Source organism: Tamandua tetradactyla, chromosome 1 (genome assembly GCF_023851605.1).
Source record: "Tamandua tetradactyla isolate mTamTet1 chromosome 1, mTamTet1.pri, whole genome shotgun sequence".
Lineage (NCBI taxonomy): Eukaryota > Metazoa > Chordata > Mammalia > Pilosa > Myrmecophagidae > Tamandua > Tamandua tetradactyla.
Genome location: NC_135327.1, coordinates 230,274,274 through 230,294,894, shown reverse-complemented (window position 1 = coordinate 230,294,894; position 20,621 = coordinate 230,274,274). Strand labels below are relative to the sequence as shown.

The window sequence follows — 20,621 nt, the reverse complement described above, 5'->3', positions numbered from 1 at the left end:
ATTAGTGAAGAGAAGGGACAGGATTGGCATCTTCTTTTTCAGCAAAAGTGGGTGGTGAGGTACCAGATTGAGAGAGGCAGCATGAAATGAGGTGCTGGTAAACGAATGGATGGAGGTTGAAGTCTTGATGGCAGAGTGTTTTATGAGGACTCATCAAGAGCAGAGCTGCTAATGATGGCTTCCCAGAGCTGCTAATGACAGCTTCTTTCAGAGCATGGTTTGGGGGTGCTGGGCTAACCTGAGTATGGGAATTTTTTCTGTAGTCATTGGGAGTGCTTAGTCTGCGATAGGAAGATCCAGGAACTGAGAGTGGAGGAGCTCAGGGTAGCTTGGAGACAGAGGTGAGAATGAAGCACCTCATCAGGAAGCGTCCCCATGGAGTGGCTTCAGAAGGCTACAGGCTGGCAGGAAGTTCCTCAAGCCTGGTGAGCTGGAGGGGCCACTGGGAGGAAGTACTCCATGATCCAGAGGTCAGAGCAGCAGTACCGTGTGCTGGCCAGATGCTGGAAGCTGTGACTTTGGCAGAGAGCATGTCTTAGAGGAGGCAGGGGCAGTTGTTTCCCTATGGTCCGGGAAGAATGCTCAGGGATAGTGAAATCCTTAAAGAGGCTGCAGGGGACCAGGGTTGGGGCCGACAAGGGAGAAGAAGGTAGTCAAACTATGAGCTGAAGTTCTTTCCAGAGCTGGATGACATCCTGCTGGCAGCAGCAGGATTGCAGTGACAGGGATTTCATGGGTCCTTTGTGCCCCGGGAACCATCCCTGATGCCTCAGTTCAAAATGAGTCCTCTTTATCAGAGACTCATAACTTTGGTGGCCCTTTGTTTTCAGCTGGACGCCTGATTTTATAACAAGTCATCTAATCTTTTGCTCGTGTGTTTTTAGCTTGTACTATTGGTTTGTTCCTGTTCAAACAATTATCTGCAAATATCTTATTATCCCTAAGTAGGCTATAAATGGCTTGAGTTCAGTGCTGTGTTTTCTATCTGGGAGAGTAAACAGTAATTTTTCTTCCATGAATTCCTTCCTCCATGAATGCACTAATGAGCACTCTTACCTGTCGCTCTCAGTTTGTACGCACAGTGACTAATAATGACCTGAAGTCAGTAAAGGAAGAGAGAAAATCAAGAAGACAGGCTGTCACTCAAGAATATGGCTCAGGCCCCTTGGGGCACCAGCTGTAAAATAAGGTCCATCAACTCCCCTTTCCTGAGCACAGTCTGCTCCAGGTGCAGGGACAAGGCAGAGTAGTAGCTAGATTCAGGTGTCAGTTTGGCCAGGTGATGGTGCCCCATTGTTCTGTGGCTGTGGATGTAAATCATCAGCACGTGAATTTCATCAATGGCTGATTACATCGCAGTTGGCTAAGGGGAGTGCCTTCCACAATGAGTGAGGCTTAAAAGGAGAAGTCAGAAGTGAGGGAAACAGCTCAGCACAGCTCAGCTCAGCTCAGCTCAGCTCATTGCTCAGAGCCAGCTCAGACCCAGATGTTTGGAGATGCAGAGAGAAAATGCCCTGGAGAAAGCTATGTGAACTTAAAAGCTAGGAGAGAGACCCAGCAGACATTGCCATGTGACTTCCCACGTGACAGAGAAAGTCAGAGGAATCCCAGCTGCCTTTCCTCTGCAGAACTGTGAATTTGTAATGAAATAAATCCCCTTTATATGAGCCAGTCCACTTCTGATGTACTGCATTCTGTCAACCTCAGGAAACTAAAACAGGTGGTGATTTGTGTTCGAAAATGTTATAGTAATAATAAAACTGTGTATAAAAAGGCTAGTTTACTACCTAGTCTTTTTACCCTGTACTGGAAATTCTAAATATTGGTACTAAAATAGTCCCTAAAAACAATCTGTTACTGATCTAACTTCTAAAGTGTTGAATTACTGTTGGGTTTTATCAACACTATATGTAGATTACGTTCAACCTAGCATCCTTTTATAAATTATCATTTACAAAAATTGTCTTCACAATGGATGTTAACTCAGAGAACTCCCTTTTCTACTTTGTACTGATAGTGGGCTTATCTGCTGGTGTTCATTTAAAGAGTAAGTTCTGAGCATCCAGAAATCTCATACCTGTTTCTGGCCCCACTGGGCCCCTCACCCATGTGGCGCTATACATCCCCATGTTACAACAGTATATTCAAAATGAAGTTGCATGACATAGTGGTTGTGAAGACAAAGGAGCACAGCCTGGGTTATTTCTTTTCTCCAGGTGCAAATCATTCTGCAAACCTTTTGGCGCTCATTCATTTCATGATATCCCTTCACGTGTCTTTTTCGTATCTTTTAAAAAATTACATTCATTAATTCTATGTTCCTTTTTGTACCAAAATATTGATTTTATTTTTAGTTTCTAATATATTTTCACTGGCATGATTATAACCAGGAACTTCAAGAAAAGAAAATGTTCACTGTCTGCCTTTCTTTTCTGGCTATTACTATTCATTTCCTTTCATGATTATTACTGAAAAGAATGTTGTCTTGAAGTGATGGGTGATGTTACTGAGAAAATCCGCTCCAAGCATCAAGTATTGTAGGCACGCCCCCACTGACGTGATCTCAGGAGCTGGCACCTGCCCCCAAGGACCCTGTGATACAGTAGGTGTGTCCAAATACCACCTGTGTGTGGTCTCAGGTCAGCCGCACCTGGGCCAGCATGGGACAGAATGCCAGGAAAGGTCTGAGACAGCCCAGACGAATCTGCAGGTGGGAATCAGGAAAGTTTCTTGGAAGTGATGTGAAATGAAGAGCGGTTCTATAGTTAACAGGGCTGAGGTGGAATTTAGGTCAAGGAAGTGCCCCAGGGAGGTCTTGATTATAGGGACAGCAAAGAGGTGTAGATTTGACAGTGATTCTCAACCCTGCCTAGGCATTGGACTCACCTGAAGAACTTAAAAGAACACATGCCTGGGCTTCACCCTGCCACCCAGAGATTCTGAATCAGTCACTTCATCATCAGTACTCTTTTTTTTTAACTCCCCACGTGACTTTAATCTCAGTCAGGTGTAAGAACCACTGGGAAGTGAAGGAAAGAATGGGCATTAAGTGTTTGAAATGAGTGACAGAGAGACACCTCTTCCCATGCTTATGAGTTTGGACTTAATTTAGTAGCCAATGGAAAAGCATGTAGTCTTTAAGTTAAGAGAATATTCTCTTCTGGGAAATCACAGGAGTGAAATGATGATTCTGTTTGTCACAGTCAGTGGCTATTCTTTGCTTGTATTGGGACCACTTTCATTTTGGTCATGTCTCAGCTGAGGGTCCATTAACTAGTTCTTCAGGATCTTTGAGCTGCAGCTCTAGCCAGAATGCAAGGGTTAAACATAGGCAGGGGAAGGGGCACTTGTAGGACAGTGAGGCGACTTCTCCATGGAAGGGCCGCCAAAAATACGACAAGCTGAAAACATGTAAAAGAACACCCGTGCCTTGCTTCACGCAAGAGTTATGACTTAGAATTCTTATCTATACCAGGAGATAGAAAAATAAATTTGAGTCATTGTTTTTCTGGAAAACGTGCCCTACCAGTCGTGAAGCAAAGTGGCACAGCTACAAACAACAATAGTTTATTTTAATTAGATTGCCTGTCCACAGGCCAGGGCCCAAAGCCATTTTGTTTTCCTACAGAGAAGGCTGCCAAATCCAATACATAACACACAGATAAATCTGAATTGCAAATAAACAATGAGTAATTTTTAAAATATATGTATATATTTCATGGGAAGTAATTATACTAAAAAATTACTCATTCTTTATTTGAAAGTCAAATTTAACTGGAGTCCTGCATATTTATTTGCTCAATCTGAACACTCTACCTTCAGAGCCTTAAAACTTAAGACTGAAGAATCATTTGACACAAAATAAGGAGCATAGAGAAGACTCTGTATTTAGAAGTGTGAAAACAGAAAGAAACTCCCTTCCCTGGGACACCCAACTTTTATCAAAGCTAAATTTGAAAGGTTTACCCAACAGTACTAAAGAGCATTCAGTAACCACAAAGCTGCACCAAGGCAAAAGTAGATCCAAAGTTCAATATTTTTTCTTCCACTCGGTTTTGTAGTACTTTGCTGTTTGAAGACCCCTAAGGGGGTCTCAAGGGGTAGTGGGCTGCAGCAGCACATCACCTGGGAACATCACCTCTTAGGGAGGCAGGTTCAGGCATCCCCCAGCCTCCTGATCCCAGGCCCCTTGCACTGGAAGCACAGAAAAATGTGGGAAACAAGAGTCCATTCTTCAGAATCCAAACCATCCTCTTGCTCAGGGCTCTGGGAGGCCTGAGACCACACTTAAAGGAAACCTAGTCTGTGCAAGTCTGTTTGAGCTTCTGAGTAAAACTGCATTAGAAGAAAGGGTCTATGTCTTAAAACAAAATGACAGTTTGGAAAACAATAATCTAGTCCCAGAGCAAGCTGAGTAACAGAGAAGATAAGTAAGCTCAAGCCCTATGCAGGGAAGTTTCGCATCCACGATACTGGCCAGACCCCCTCACTCAAGATAGAGTGGATAGAGCCTCTTTTCACTCTATCCAAAATCCTGGAAATTTCAAATCAACTGCTTTTCAAGGACCAGCATCCATTGCAGGTGTCTTCTAGCTGGTCCTTGAATCTCAAAGGAGCCCCTCTTTTCCACACTCATGCTACAATCTTTCTATCAAGGACCCGTCTCACCCATAAAAAGCACTGTCTGTTTCACAGTCTGAGTTCGTGTACACAGCTATCTGAGGGTGCCTGCTGGTTTGTTTGTAGATATTTCCACTAATGGTCTTACCATGGGCCATCAAGACACTTCTGGACAGCTGTTCAATTAATGGCACTGAAGGCACAATTAGGGAGGTTACCTGCTATGCATCCCACCTTGGCATTGATGTATCGATGTGAACATTTTCTTTTGAATGTGATTAACCACATAAATAATTCCCAGGATGAGCTTAGAGATCAGCTGTGCATCGCACCCAGGAACGTTTTAAGGCATTACATCCTGAATCTCTGTTGTGAATTAACATGTCAGCCTGGTTTGCATTTTTCAATTTGCAGCATGCATCCTGCTCTGTTAGCAAGTGACCCTGTAGCTTCTATCAGGTTTGAAAACAATTTGAATTAGCCATTCTAAAATGAACACATTTAAAAAAAATGTGTTCATTACACATTGAACAATGTGTAATTTGTTACAATGAACACATTGTAAAAAAAAATGGAAAACAAGATCACATGTTTAAAACCCTGTGTGACATTTATTTCATCATAAATTTTAAATATTATTGTGGCAAATGAACTTTCTTCTAAGTTCATTTAAGTTCTGAGTTCATTGGGGAAGGTCTAAGCCTTGAGAAAGTAGGCTGGCTTGTGCTCAGGCATGCTCGCAAGTCTGCGAGGGAGCTGAGCATGAGGCTCAGGTTCTGAGACCTCTCCCCATGCCCACCCCATCCATCCGGCATGTGGCTCAAATTCTAGACCCAACATTAAGGAGCTTCCTATGAGAATAAAGAACCGGTCCTTCCATTGAAGCCATAGACTTCCCGTTAGTTTTATTTATAAGGAAATCTCTGGGTAACTGCAGATTGACATTGAATAAGTGATTTCAGTTAGGATTAATTTATTGAGATTTTCCTAAATGTAGGAATTCTAAAACTTAGTGGAAGGAAGCAGGAGGGACAATGATGAGATGAGCATAGCACGGACAGATTTTTAAACATTATTTTCTTCTTCACAACTTTACAGCAATTATCCAGGCAAGTAGGTCCAAGAACCCTAGAATTTTAGAGGATAAAGCCTACAGTATAATTTTAGAGATGGGGAAAGTGAGGCCCACAGAAACCATGGGTTTATGCACAGTCATCTAATTATTTTGTGAGATGGGACTCTGTGGTCTATTCCTCCATGAAAGCATTCTGGACAAAAAGCAGAGTTGGGTAAAAGCTGTTTACCCTTTGTTATGCATTTTTAGGGCTAAGATTGAGATATCAAACAATTGTAAAAAAAAAAAAAATGGAAAACAAGATCACATGTTTAAAACCCTGTATGTGTGACATTTATTTCGTCATAAATTTTAAATATTATTGTGGCAAATGAACTTTCTTCTAATCAAGTCAAAACTTATAGGAGTATATATAAAATTTCCATTCAGCACAAATAAAGTAGGAGCCTTGGATAATTTTGTATCTGGGGATGTGGTAGATTGCATTATGCACCCTAATCTAGATGCATTCTTAATGTTTGTCCACATGCCTGTGGGTGTGAACCCTTGAATGTAGGGCCTTTCAAATTGTTATTTAGTTAAGGTGCAGTCCACCTGGATGAGGGTGGGCCTTAATCAGGGTCACTGAGTCCTTTTATAAGCAGAAGAAATTCAGACATAGTCAAAGAAAGCCACGTGGAGAAGCCAGAAGCCAGCAGAACCCAGGAGAGGACATCACCAAGTGGCACCAGGCAGGGACACAAGCCAAGGCACTCCAAGGACCTCAGGCAGCCAGCCCCAGAAAGTTGCAGGTCCTGGGGAGACATATTGCTTGGCTGATACCTCAATTTTGGACTGGTCTTAGGTTCAATATCCTGAGCCAATAAATTCCCATTGTTGAAGCCAAGCCAAAGTGCACTTTTCATGGCTACAGGCAAACCAAGACCCTGAGCCATGGCTGTGCCAATTTATTTTCTGCATCTTTAGAAATGCTTATTTAAGACCTTTCTAAAACCTTCCTGCATGGTATTTTCCTCACCTTCCCAGGCCAAACTGAAAATCCCTTCCCCCTGATGTTTCTTCTTCTCACATGGGCCAGACCTTAAGGTCCAAACTTTCTTCAGTCAACCACCCTTCAGCACCACGGCCAGCACCATATTGTCCTCTCAGTTGTTTATTCCTTTTTACCCAAGGATTTGTCTTCTGACAGTTTACAAAAGAACTAATCTGAGATAAGCCTATCAGTCTATAACAAAGATATTCATTGTAACATTATTTATATTGGCAAAAGAAATTGGAAACGACCTATATCAAATTGACTACATGGATTGTGATTTAGCTATAAATAGTCTACTCTACAGACATTTAAAATAATGTTGTAGAGTAGAAGGACAGTTAACAATATTTTTTACAGTAGGAAGTCAAGTGGGATAATAGTTCAGAAGACAGTATGTTCAATGAGTTCATGTTTATAGACGTGCATATGAAAGACCCAGCTTTTAAACCAAATAGTTTAAACAAATTTGTTAGAGGGGCAGAAATTCTAATGATCTTAAATTTTATTGTGTATTTCTATATTTTTTTCTACAACGAGTCATAAAAAGTCAAGAGAAAATATCTTTATGACTGTATAGCTAATTTTAAAAATAACCTTTATTGTGTTAACAGAGGCAGATTCATTGCCCAGCATTTTGTGCTTTCTGTTTTGAGGACTCTGTGATGGACCCCCAAAGCATAGATAAATGGAAGCAATAATGCTGTGCCTTTTTCACCTAAGACAGGCAATTATTAACTTCTTAATAGAATACTGAAGTTGATAGCAATGTTGTATTTTTATTTTCATTTTGTTTTTATTATGCCTTTTTTTATTAAGTAAAAAAAATTAACTAACACAATGTTTAGAAATCATTCCATTCTACATATGCAATCAGTAATTCTTAATATCATCACATAGATGTATGATCATCATTTCTTAGTACATTTGCATCGATTTAGGAAAAGAACAAGAAAAACAACAGAAAAAGATATAGAATGATAATATAGAGAAAAAAATAAAAATAATAAAAATTAAAAATAAGAAAATATATAAAAAAGAAAAAAAGGAAAAAGAAAAAAACAAAAAACAAACAAACAAAAAAACTATAGCTCAGATGCAGCTTCATTCAGTGTTTTAACATAGTTACATTACAATTAAGTAGTATTGTGCTGTCCATTTTTGAGTTTTTGTATCTAGTCCTGTTGCACAGTCTGTATCCCTTCAGCTCCAATTACCCATTATCTTACCCTGTTTCTAACTCCTGATGGTCTCTGTTACCAATGACATATTCCAAGTTTATTCTCGAACGTCGGTTCACATCAGTGGGACTATACAGTATTTGTCTTTTAGTTTTTGACTAGACTCACTCAGCATGATGTTCTTTAGGTCCATCCATGTTATTACATGCTTCATAAGTTTATCCTGCCTTAAAGCTGCATAATATTCCATCGTATGTATATACCAAAGTTTGTTTAGCCACTCATCTGTTGATGGACATTTTGGCTGTTTCCATCTCTTTGCAATTGTAAATAATGCTGCTATAAACATTGGTGTACAAATGTCCGTTTGTGTCATTGCCCTTGAGTCCTTTGAGTAGATACCTAGCAATGGTATTGCTGGGTTGTCTGGCAATTCTATATTCAGTTTTTTGAGGAACCGCCAAACTGCCTTCCACAGTGGTTGCACCATTTGACATTCCCACCAACAGTGGATAAGTGTGCATCTCTCTTCGCATCCTCTAGCACTTGTCATTTTCTGTTTTGTTAATAATGGCCATTCTGGTGGGTGTGAGATGATATCTCATTGTGGTTTTGATTTGCATTTCTCTAATGGCCAGGGACATTGAGTATCTCTTCATGTGCCTTTTGGCCATTTGTATTTTCTCTTCTGAGAGGTGTCTGTTCAAGTCTTTTTCCCATTTTGTAATTGGGTTGGCTGTCTTTTTGTTGTTGAGTTGAACAATCTCTTTATAAATTCTGGATACTAGACCTTTATCTGATATGTCGTTTCCAAATATTGTCTCCCATTGTGTAGGCTGTCTTTCTACTTTCTTGATGAAGTTCTTTGATGCACAGAAGTGTTTCATTTTGAGGAGTTCCCATTTATTTATTTCTTCAGTGCTCTTGCTTTAGGTTTAAGGTCCATAAAACTGTCTGCAATTGTAAGTTTCATAAGATATCTCCCTATATTTTCCTCTAACTGTTTTATGGTCTTAGACCTAATGTTTAGATCTTTGATCCATTTTGAGTTAACTTTTGTATAGGGTGTGAGATACGGGTCCTCTTTCATTCTTTTGCATATGGATATCCAGTTCTCTAGGCACCATTTATTGAAGAGACTGTTCTGTCCCAGGTGAGTTGGCTTGACTGCCTTATCAAAGATCAAATGTCCATAGATGAGAGGGTCTATATCTGAGCACTCTATTCGATTCCATTGGTCGATATATCTATCTTTATGCCAATACCATGCTGTATTGACCACTGTGGCTTCATAATATGCCTTAAAGTTTGGCAGCGTGAGAACTCCAGCTTCGTTTTTTTTCCTCAAGACACTTTTAGCAATTCAGGGCACCCTGCCCTTCCAGATAAATTTGCTTATTGGTTTTTCTATTTCTGAAAAATAAGTTGTTGGGATTTTGATTGGTATTGCATTGAATCTGTAAATCAATTTAGGTAGGATTGACATCTTAACTATATTTAGTCTTCCAATCCATGAGCATGGTATGCCCTTCCATCTATTTAGGTCTTCTGTGATTTCTTTTAACAGTTTTTTGTAGTTTTCTTTGTATAGGTTTTTTGTCTCTTTAGTTAAATTTATTCCTAGATATTTTATTCTTTTAGTTGCAATTGTAAATGGAATTCATTTCTTGATTTCCCCCTCAACTTGTTCATTGCTAGTGTATAGAAATGCTACAGATTTTTGAATGTTGATCTTGTAACCTGCTACTTTGCTGTACTCATTTATTAGCTCTAGTAGTTTTGTTGTGGATTTTTCTGGGTTTTCGACGTATAGTATCATATCGTCTGCAAACAGTGATAGTTTTACTTCTTCCTTTCTAATTTTGATGCCTTGTATTTCTTTTTCTTGTCTAATTTCTCTGGCTAGAACCTCCAACACAATGCTGAATAATAGTGGTGATAATAGACATCCTTGTCTTGTTCCTGATCTTAGGGGGAAAGTTTTCAATTTTTCCCCATTGAGGACGATATTAGCTGTGGGTTTTTCATATATTCCCTCTATCATTTTAAGAAAGTTCCCTTGTATTCCTATCTTTTGAAGTGTTTTCAACAGGAAAGGATGTTGAATCTTGTCAAATGCCTTCTCTGCATCAATTGAAATGATCATGTGATTTTTCTGCTTTGATTTGTTGATATGGTATATTACATTAATTGATTTTCTTATGTTGAACCATCCTTGCATACCTGGGATGAATCCCACTTGGTCATGATGTATAATTCTTTTAATGTGTTGTTGGATTCGATTTGCTAGAATTTTGTTGAGGATTTTTGCATCTATATTCATTAGAGAGATTGGTCTGTAGTTTTCTTTTTTTGTGATATCTTTGCCTGGTTTTGGTATGAGGGTGATGTTGGCTTTATAGAATGAATTAGGTAGCTTTCCCTCCACTTCGATTTTTTTGAAGAGTTTGAGGAGAGTTGGTACTAATTCTTTCTGGCATGTTTGGTAGAATTCACATGTGAAGCCGTCTGGTCCTGGACTTTTCTTTTTGGGAAGCTTTTGAATGACTGATTCAATTTCTTTACTTGTGATTGGTTTGTTGAGGTCATCTATTTCTTCTTGAGTCAAAGTTGGTTGTTCATGCCTTTCCAGGAAACCGTCCATTTCATCTAAATTGTTGTATTTATTAGCGTAAAGTTGTTCATAGTATCCTGTTATTACCTCCTTTATTTCTGTGAGGTCAGTGGTTATGTCTCCTCTTCCATTTCTGATCTTATTTATTTGCATCCTCTCTCTTCTTCTTTTTGTCAATCTTGCTAAGGACCCATCAATCTTATTGATTTTCTCATAGAACCAACTTCTGGTCTTATTGGTTTTCTCTATTGTTTTCATGTTTTCAATTTCATTTATTTCTGCTCTAATCTTTGTTATTTCTTTCCTTTTGCTTGCTTTGGGGTTAGTTTGCTGTTCTTTCTCCAGTTCTTCCAAGTGGACAGTTAATTCCTGCATTTTTGCCTTTTCTTCTTTTCTGATAAAGGCATTTAGGGCAATAAATTTCCCTCTTAACACTGCCTTTGCTGTGTCCCATAAGTTTTGATATGTTGTGTTTTCATTTTCATTCGCCTCGAGATATTTACGGATTTCTCTTGCAATTTCTTCCTTGACCCACTCGTTGTTTAAGAGTGTGTTGTTGAGCCTCCACGTATTTGTGAATTTTCTGGCACTCCGCCTATTATTGATTTCCAATTTCATTCCTTTATGATCTGAGAAAGTGTTGTGTATGATTTCAATCTTTTTGAATTTGTTAAGACTTGCTTTGTGACCCAGCATATGGTCTATCTTTGAGAATGATCCATGAGCACTTGAGAAAAAGGTGTATCCTGCTGTTGTGGGATGTAATGTCCTATAAATGTCTGTTAAGTCTAGCTCATTTATTGTAATATTCAAATTCTCTATTTCTTTATTGATCCTCTGTCTAGATGTTCTGTCCATTGATGAGAATGGTGAATTGAAGTCTCCAACTATTATGGTATATGTGTCTATTTCCCTTTTCAGTGATTGCAGTGTATTCCTCACATATTTTGGGGCATTCTGGTTCGGTGCATAAATATTTATGATTGTTATGTCTTCTTGTTTAATTGTTGCTTTTATTAGTAGATAGTGTCCTTCTTTGTCGCTTTTAACTGTTTTACATTTGAAGTCTAATTTGTTGGATATTAGTATAGCTACTCCTGCTCTTTTCTGGTTGTTATTTGCATGAAATATCTTTTCCCAACCTTTCACTTTCAACCTATGTTTATCTTTGGGTCTAAGATGTGTTTCCAGTAGACAGCATATCAAAGGATCCTGTTTTTTAATCCATTCTGCCAGTCTATGTCTTTTGATTGGGGAATTCAATCCATTGACATTTAGTGTTATTACTGCTTGGATAATATTTTCCTCTACCATTTTGCCTTTTGTATTATATATATCATATCTGATTTTCCTTCTTTCTACACTCTTCTACATACCTCTCTTTTCTGTCTTTTCGTATCTGACTCTAGTGCCCCCTTTAGTATTTCTTGCAGAGCTGGTCTCTTGGTCACAAATTCTCTCAGTGACTTTTTGTCTGAGAACGTTTTAATTTCTCCCTCATTTTTGAAGGACAATTTTGCTGGATATAGAAGTCTTGGTTGGCAATTTTTCTCTTTTAGTAAGTTAAATATATCATCCCACTGTCTTCTAGCTTCCATGGTTTCTGCTGAGAAATCTACACATAGTCTTATTGGGTTTCCCTTGTATGTGATGGATTGTTTTTCTCTTGCTGCTTTCAAGATCCTCTCTTTCTCTTTGACCTCTGACATTCTAACAAGTAAGTGTCTTGGAGAACGCCTATTTGGGTCTATTCTCTTTTGGGTGCACTGCACTTCTTGGATCTGTAATTTTAGGTCTTTCATAAGAGTTGGGAAATTTTCAGTGATAATTTCTTCCATTAGTTTTTCTCCTCCTTTTCCCTTCTCTTCTCCTTCTGGGACACCCACAACACGTATATTTGTGCGCTTCATATTGTCATTCAGTTCCCTGATCCCCTGTTCAAATTTTTCCATTCTTTTCCCTATAGTTTCTGTTTCTTTTTGGAATTCAGATGTTCCATCCTCCAGTTCACTAATTCTAGCCTCTGTCTCTTTAAATCTACCATTGTAGGTATCCATTGTTTTTTCCAGCTTTTCTACTTTGTCCTTCAATCCCATAAGTTCTGTGATTTGTTTTTTCAGACTTTCTATTTCTTCTTTTTGTTCAGCCCATGTCTTCTTCATGTCCTCCCTCAATTTATTGATTTGGTTTTTGAACAGGTTTTCCATTTTTGTTCGTATATTCAGCATTAGTTGTCTCAGCTCCTGTATCTCATTTGAACTATTGGTTTGTTCCTTTGACTGAGCCATATCTTCAATTTTACTGGCGTGATCCGTTATTTTTTGCTGGCGTCTGGGCATTTAATCAGATTTCCCTGGGTGTGGGACCCAGCAGGTTGAAAGATTTTCCTGTGAAATCTCTGGGCTCTGTTTTTCTTATCCTGCCCAGTATGTGGCGCTCATCTGTCTGCGGGTCCCACCAGGAAAAGATGCTGTGGCTCCTTTAACTTTGGAAGACTCTCGCTGTGGGGGAGGATCACCAGCCGAAGCGGCTTGTGGGAGTGCCAATCCAAATCTCCCAGCCGGCCCGGGAATCCGCGCGTGGGCGGGGGCGCCGGCCGCCGCAGCTTGAGGGGAACGCCTGTCCAAATTTCCCAGCTGGCCCGGGAAGGAGGGAGGGAGGGGCTCCAGCCGCCAGCCACCACATCCTGGGGAAGCGCGCACCCCTCGGGGATCTCACCACAGTGGATTCTCCCAGCCGGTTCAGCCGTTCCAGAATGGGGTACGCTGTCTTTTTGGTCTCTGTCATGGCTCCAGGAGCTGTTCTGTACCGTTTCTGTTTCTTTAGTAGCTGTTCTGGAGGAGGAACTAAGACCCGCGCGTCTTACTAAGCCACCATCTTCTCCGGAATATGCCTCTCGCCTCCGCCACGGGCTGCAGCCTCTGACCACCTCGCGCTCCGGGACTCATCCGCAATGTTGTATTTTTAAGACTGAATGAAAAATAAAACCATGTTCACACATTTTGGATGAGTTCTAAATACTTTAGGCACGCCATAATCTACACGAACCATTGGATTTTGTGTACTAATCTCTATGTTTACAGACATAAGATGACAAAACTGAGACCATATAGGAGAGTGGCAGGAAGTAACTTTAGGAATAGGAATATCTCACTTTCTGTCTTGGTTCTGCCATTTGCTGGCTTTACAGGTTTGTGTAAATATAAATGATTGAATTTACACCCATATTAGATGAGTCTAAATCACCTAGTTCAAAGCATGGGATATAACGAAGAGCTTAATAAAATATAACTTCCGCAAGCATCATCAACACCATCATCACCTGCCCTCCTTTGAATGAAATGGGGTCATGTGCTGGGCTTGTTCACGGAGCTAGTTCTCCGGCTGCATTTGCACCTGGACCCACACACCAGGGGGACCTTCAATAGGGGAGATTCGGAGCAAAGAGTTGGTGATGCCGCTTGGCTCAGAGAAAGAGCCAGGGCAGTGGTGGCTGCAGAGAACCCTGAGACAAAGTCACCGAGGCCAGAGAGTGGAGGGGATAAGTAGTGAGTGCTGAGTCACCCAACGTCCTATCAGCCTTTTCCTGCCGGTGGGAGTGACCACGGGGTCCAGCTCCCTGGAGGAGCCGGGGTGAACATTGCTTCACAGATGAGGATTCTCTGTCCCAACAACAGACACATTGTTTCATTATTTAATCCTCTCCACATCTTAACTTCTTTTGGAAAATAGGGATCATTTGGTTTCACCTACCTGGTGGGACTTAATTAGCTAATAAATATACGGCGTTCTGACCACAGAACCTGATATAAACAGTGCGTGATCGTGTGAGTGGCAGAGTATAAATACCTTGATTGGGAGTTTTCTGCTACTCATCCTGCCGCATGTGAAAAGTTCTTCCCCAGCCATTATTCATGCATGGGCTGTGCTGTAGAACTGGTGAATCTACAAAGCTGCCAAATGCCGGGATAGCTGCACTGATATTTAACCTTTTTCACATTAAAATTCTTTAGGTAGAACTAAACTTCCTGTGATATTTATCGCCTTATTTACCCCAAATTGTAGGCGCTTTGATAAATGGAATAATCTTTTCCACGTCACTGCAGCTGTGAAATGCAGCTTGGTGTCTTCTGTAGCTGTAACCTAATAATTCACTTCAGCACTTGTATTTGTAAATCACAGAAGGTGTGTTGGATGGAAGTGGGGCTGTGGAGCAAGGCCTTTGTTTTTTGGATACAGAGAAGCTGCCTTTTGGGACTGGTGTCTCCACGTGAAATTTTCCATACCAGTCCCTGCACTGCCCACCCCCTGACAATGCCCTCAGGTTTCAAAGCAGGAAGTCTGTTATAGTCAAGCACAGAAACTCAAATATGGAATAATGGAGTTAATAAATACATAAGTAATTAACTAAATAATTTAATAAATTGTTTAAAAACAAATTATACTTTATTATAAATTTATTATTTAGTACTTTATTATTAAAATATTAAATACATTCTTTAATAAATAAATATCTTAATAAATTATTAAGATAGTATGATATTTTATTTAGTTTATTTGGTCGGAAGAAGTCTACAGCTAATCTGAAGGCCACTTCTAGGAGCAGTGCAGAGTCTTATGGCCTTATATTCTTGAATGAATTAATCAGTAAAGTGAAGTCATATCTTTCTTGACTTGCACGGAAGAGAGAGTGTGAGACGTGAGAGGACTTGCTCTCTTTCTCTGGTTCCCCGGGGACAATGATGGGCAGACACTGCTGCGTGGACCTGGCCTTGGGGTGCTCTCCCTTCCCCCGGGCAGTGATGGAAAGTGGCCTGTCGCCTGGCAGGCACGAACAGTTGTCTCTGTTTTCTGGGGCGGCTGTAACAAAGCACCCCAATTGGGTGGCTGCAGACAGCAGAAAGGGGCTGCCTCACACCTCTGGGGGCCAGAGGTGAGAAGTGAAGACGCCAGGAGGCCGAGGGGGTAGCTCTTCTTCGCCCCTTCCAGCTGCAGGGTTTGGGGGTGTCCTTGGGCATCTGGCTGCTGGACACCTGGTTCCAGGCTTCTCCTCGAGCCTTGTCTATGGGCCCCGATGTCCATCTTCTTAGGAAGGCACCAGTCCCATTCACCCTAATCCAGGTTGGCCTCACCTTTACTGATCACATCTTCAAACACCGTATCTCAAAATAGAGTCCCGTTCACTGGGCTGGGCTGAGGACTTTTGGGGGAGCCAGTTCAACCCTTAACAAAAGGGCCACATTAGCGATGTCCGCACAGGGCCTTGAAGGCACATGGAGGGGACACTTCTCCCCGCTGCGGTGGTAATAAAGGATCATACAATGTTGGTGATTCAATTCAGACGTAACCCCAAATAGTTGGCAAGTCTCCTTTCCTGTGATCTGATCAGCCGATGCTGATGGCTTTTGCATTTTCTGTTGCAGCGGCGCCCGAGCAGGTGGCCTGCCATGAAGTTTCGGAGAGGCTCGGGGTACCCGGCTTACGCTGAAGTGGAGCCTGTGGGCGAGAAAGAAGGCTTCATTGTCTCCGAGCAGTGCTAGAAAAGTCCCAGTCCGGAGCCGCGCTGGGCTGGCCTACAGGTGTTAAGACTCAAAGGTTGCCTACACTTTCAAGACAAACACACACACACACACACATACACACACACACAAAGGAGACTTCCGCTGCTGTAGCCTGAAGGAGACGAGATTTCCGAACAAGCCCCGCCCAGGAAGGGTACAAGAGAAAACACACTCAAGCAGGACCTACCCTATCACACTGAACATAGAATTCCTTAGTGGAACGAAATCTATAGTTCACTCAGAACATCTCCGTGGATTTATCAGAAGTGTGGCAAGATGTCAATGCTGTCGGCTTAGGTGCAGGGTTGTGTAGGGATCGAGAAAATAATAATAAAGCTTTAGTTCACAAGGGGTCAGCACCTCTGGTCAGATGTTCTTCTCTGATGTTGCAAAGTTACCTGTCTGCTGAAGCTTAAGCCCTTTCACTCAAAAAAAGCAAGGATGAACATTTTAAGATTGCTGATAAAACTGTTGATGCAGGAGCACACACACACACAAAAGAGATTTTCTATCTTTTCAGAACAGACATGTGGCCAAGGAACTTTGTTTTACTGGCCGAGATCTGCCTGTTTCAACAAGGTCACTAATTTACACAATGAATCTTTTATCTGTACAGGAGTGTCGCACTCTGCCCACTTCTTCCTTGGTGATGAAAACCCTTTTCCATGAGCTATGACAGAATTTCCAAACTTCTGGCTAAGTGGTAGGAAAAAAGGGAGTGGCGAGGGAGACTTTCCATTCTCCTGCCTCGGAATAAAACATCTGATTTGTTTTAAGAAGCTTTGTCTCCTTTTCCCATCTGTGAGGTCACTTAAGGGCCACAGTGGTTCCTAGCTGAAGGAAACAAAAGGAAGCACTAGGAAGAGTCCCTGAATCATTTTTGAAGCAAAAGTGTTAAGGGATTTTAAACATATGTGTATTTTTGGTCATTTTAGTACTGAAGGCCCATTTTATTGTTTATTGCTATCAAAGCCATTCCGTTGCAGCACACACCCATATGATAAGAAAGAATGTTTCAGAACCCTGCTGAATCAGACAGCAATTTTCTTTAAAGCACATAGTAGTTACATAAATATATATATATAAATATATTTTGTTTATAACTAACACAAGGCAGGCTCTTGTGACTGAGTGCATTTTGCATCAAGACAAAACAAATGCAGGATGCATTGCTGCATACTTCCATAGAGTTGTAAAATAATCCTTAATATTAGAATATTTTTATGTTTCTTGGCAAAAGCAGTTCAATTAGTGGTGCAAACCATTCTCTTGCCTTGCAGCCGCTCTTCCATCCCTGCCAACCTCTTCCTTCCCTGCCAAAATAAAGCGAATGCAAAACACACCTCCAATGCATCTGCCATTTGCTCTGTTGTGATCACAACCTAGATTTTGAGCCTCCCCAGGTGTGAAAAAACGAAAGGCGTGGCTGGAAGAGAAAGGCAAAGTTTAATGCATACCGAGCGCCTACATTTCCACTCAGGTGTTGTGTGTTTCATTTCATCAGAGCTGAACCTACCAAAACTTTTACATTCTGTGCCAAAGAGCCGCTGGTCCTTGTAATGTACAGTGCTTGCCATTTGCAGATTCAAACACAGGCAGCGGAAGGGCCTGGAAGCAGCGCTTTCCTCCCAGCTTAGCATCTGAGCACAATGAACACTGTCACTTCACTCGCATACTATCATGCTGTGTGTTCACACTGTCTCAAGTAAGCCAGTGCTGTTTCTACCATATATATTTTGCTTAACATTTTAAAGTATCTGGTGAGGGTGGTAGCTTTTTTCCTATCTAGTTAACGAGAAAAGAAGGTGATTGAAGGACGTGATGGCAATCTCTCTGCTGTAACTATGCTCACTTTCTGTGAAATATCCTGACTTATTCCTTGAGGAGTCCTTTTAGTGGACTTGCCAAAGCAACTGGTGCAACTAGCATCCTGCAGATACCTTGAGGGACATGTAGATGGCTTTCTTGGAGGATCTGGAGATGCTGCTTATCCTAGCTTCTCTGTTGGAACAGCCGCAGATTGGCAATTACATACATCCTGCCTGGATGTTCCTTCCACAGTGCTTTTAAGCAGCACTGTTATCCTTATACATGCAGGGTTCATCTTCCATGTTCAAATCGAAAGGACTGGCAATTCTGTGAAAAAATATAAAGTCCTCTGAATTGTTCAGTTAACTGAAGCAGTGGGTATTAGAGAAAGTGTTTTGGAAATAAAAGGACTGTGCTGCTAAAAGTTTAGGAAAAGTTCCAAACAGAACAAGGAATCAAAGACAGTGGGAAGCATCTGTATGTTGGATGTGAATCTTTTATTAGTAGGAGGAAAAGCATTGGTCAAATTCCTTTCTTTCACAAAACTTTCCTTTTCTCTTATGCTTCCAGTCCATTCGTTGTGCCCTTGATGGCACAGGCAGGCAAAACACAAAGTTTCTGGAAATTCAGAACGGACATTGATGCATTCGACTTTAAATGCATTACATATTAGGGAGGGTGCATGTGTATATGACTTAATGTACTATGAAACCCTCGGACGCAGTCATCCTGGTAGAGAGGGAAGAGCAATAAAAAATTTTAAAGATAGCAAAGTTCTTTAGAAATCAGATAATGGGTGACTCGGAGAAAGCTAATTATTTCATCTTAATTAATTGTAAAGAAATTCAGTGAGTAGGTAAAGTTATTAAAAGTCAATATAAATACTTTAAACTGTCCAAATGACACTGACCACGTTGCTGGTTTATTTAGGAAGGATTTGGACTTCGACATTGTCTACCAAATAGAACACTAAAGATAAACGATAATGTACAATTTACACCCAATGATTATTTTTTGTTGGCGAAACCTGGGGCATTTGCTAGTCTCGCAAGTGACTGCCAAGGTGGTTGCCACTAACCACAGGTGGTTCCTTAATTTAAATTAATTAAAACTAAAAAAATTCAGCTCCTCAGCCATCCCACCCTCACCCCGAGCCCTGGACCCAGCATGTGACTGGGGCACATTCGGGCGCGACATGGGAAGTCCTATTGGGCAGGGTTGCAGAGGGCTTTCCTTTTAATTCTCTCTCCTTGAAGAAGGAAGAGATGGAGGAAAGAGAAGATCTGGTAGTTCTGGGCACATTTAAGCAATTTTCTTAAACTGAGAAAGGCAGCATGCAGGAATGACAAGAATTAGTCGTTGATGTCAGTTTTCACAGAATGCTCTCTTTGGAAAAATCACTTTGACCTCCATGAGACTCAATTTGCAATTTTAAAAAATAAAAATAATTTTTGTCCTGTCTTCCTTGTGGGATTATTGTGCAAGCGGATTGAATGTACAGATGTGTAAAGACTTCAAAAACCCGATTTGATGTAACCATCGTAAAGCACACCCACTGCTTCAGGACCAGCCCAAATTTGCATTCAGAGAAAGAATAGTCCATCAACCCAAAGCCAATCATAGATGATCAAATCAATGAATTTCTCGAGAAAATGTGAGAGGTGAATGCATTCAAAACACATAACAAGATTGCCAAAATTTCTTTTTTCCCTGTGTCTCCCCTTAATATTTCCTCCATGTGACTGATGTGATAGGCTTTCCTCTCTGCCAGGCCACAGCTGCCCGGGAGTCCCTTCTACCAACCCCGTTATTCACGGTCCAGGCACTTAGCCCCTAGGAGCTTCTCATTTCCAGTTTATTCTCTAGTGCACAGAGAGGCCTGGGAGCCGACCAGCAGGCTTCCCTTTTAGAAGGAAATACCTCGAACACGAATGATTGCACAATATTTATTTTATGCCTTTTACACAAATGTAAGGTGCTGTTACATTGAAATATAAAAATTAGTTGAACTTCAATTTAGATGTAAAAGTTTACAAATGTAGGCTTTATAAAAGGAATAAAATTAAATTATGCTAGGATTCAAATAGATTTTCTCAGACGTGTAATTTATCACTTTTTGATAAAAATGCTTTTATTTCCTCATGGAGGGGTATAAACAAGGAGATGTCTCTCATTTCCTATTGTCCATTTGAATTTTTGCCAGGATCTATGCTTTAGTTCAGAACACTTCTGTTCCATATAAAAAATTAATGCTTCAATAAGACTAGTGAAAGATAGGTCTTGAGGTTAAGATTTTTTCCTCCTGTGACGTGTTATCTTGCCTTGAATTCCTTTAGGCATTTTCCAGGTGTTATGATACAGCAGGCTTTAGTGATCCTAAAATCTGGCTCGCTTTTCCTCTCAGGCCAGGCTCACAGAGGCATTGCATCCAAACTCTTCATTTTACAGATGAGAAAACCGAGATCCAATTCAAATTTTTCCATCGTTTTTGTCATTTGCTGTTTTGAGTGTTTGAAATCAGTTACCCTGTCCTCTAGTTTGCTTATTCTTTCTTCTGTCTCTTCAGGTCTGCTATTCTGTGCCTCTAGTATGTTTTTTATTTGGCCCACAGAATCTTTAATCTCTGAGACATCTACTATTTTTCTATTTATTCTTTCAAATTCCTCTTTATGCTCTTCTACTGTCTTCTTGAGTTCTTCAAACACGGTATTGCAAGGAGGATCAATAT

At 40.6% G+C, this 20,621-nt stretch overlaps 1 protein-coding gene across 1 annotated transcript in view; it reads left to right on the top strand.

Moving 5' to 3' along the window:
- Positions 1-19,354, top strand: part of PLXDC2 (plexin domain containing 2) — a 372,398-nt gene extending 353,044 nt beyond the window's left edge. Inside the window, exon 14 of the mRNA XM_077154385.1 lies at positions 15,947-19,354. Coding sequence (XP_077010500.1) covers positions 15,947-16,063 — 117 coding nt within the window. The 3' untranslated portion in view covers positions 16,064-19,354. The remainder of the gene's footprint in view (positions 1-15,946) is intronic.
- The last annotated feature ends 1,267 nt before the right edge of the window (positions 19,355-20,621 follow it).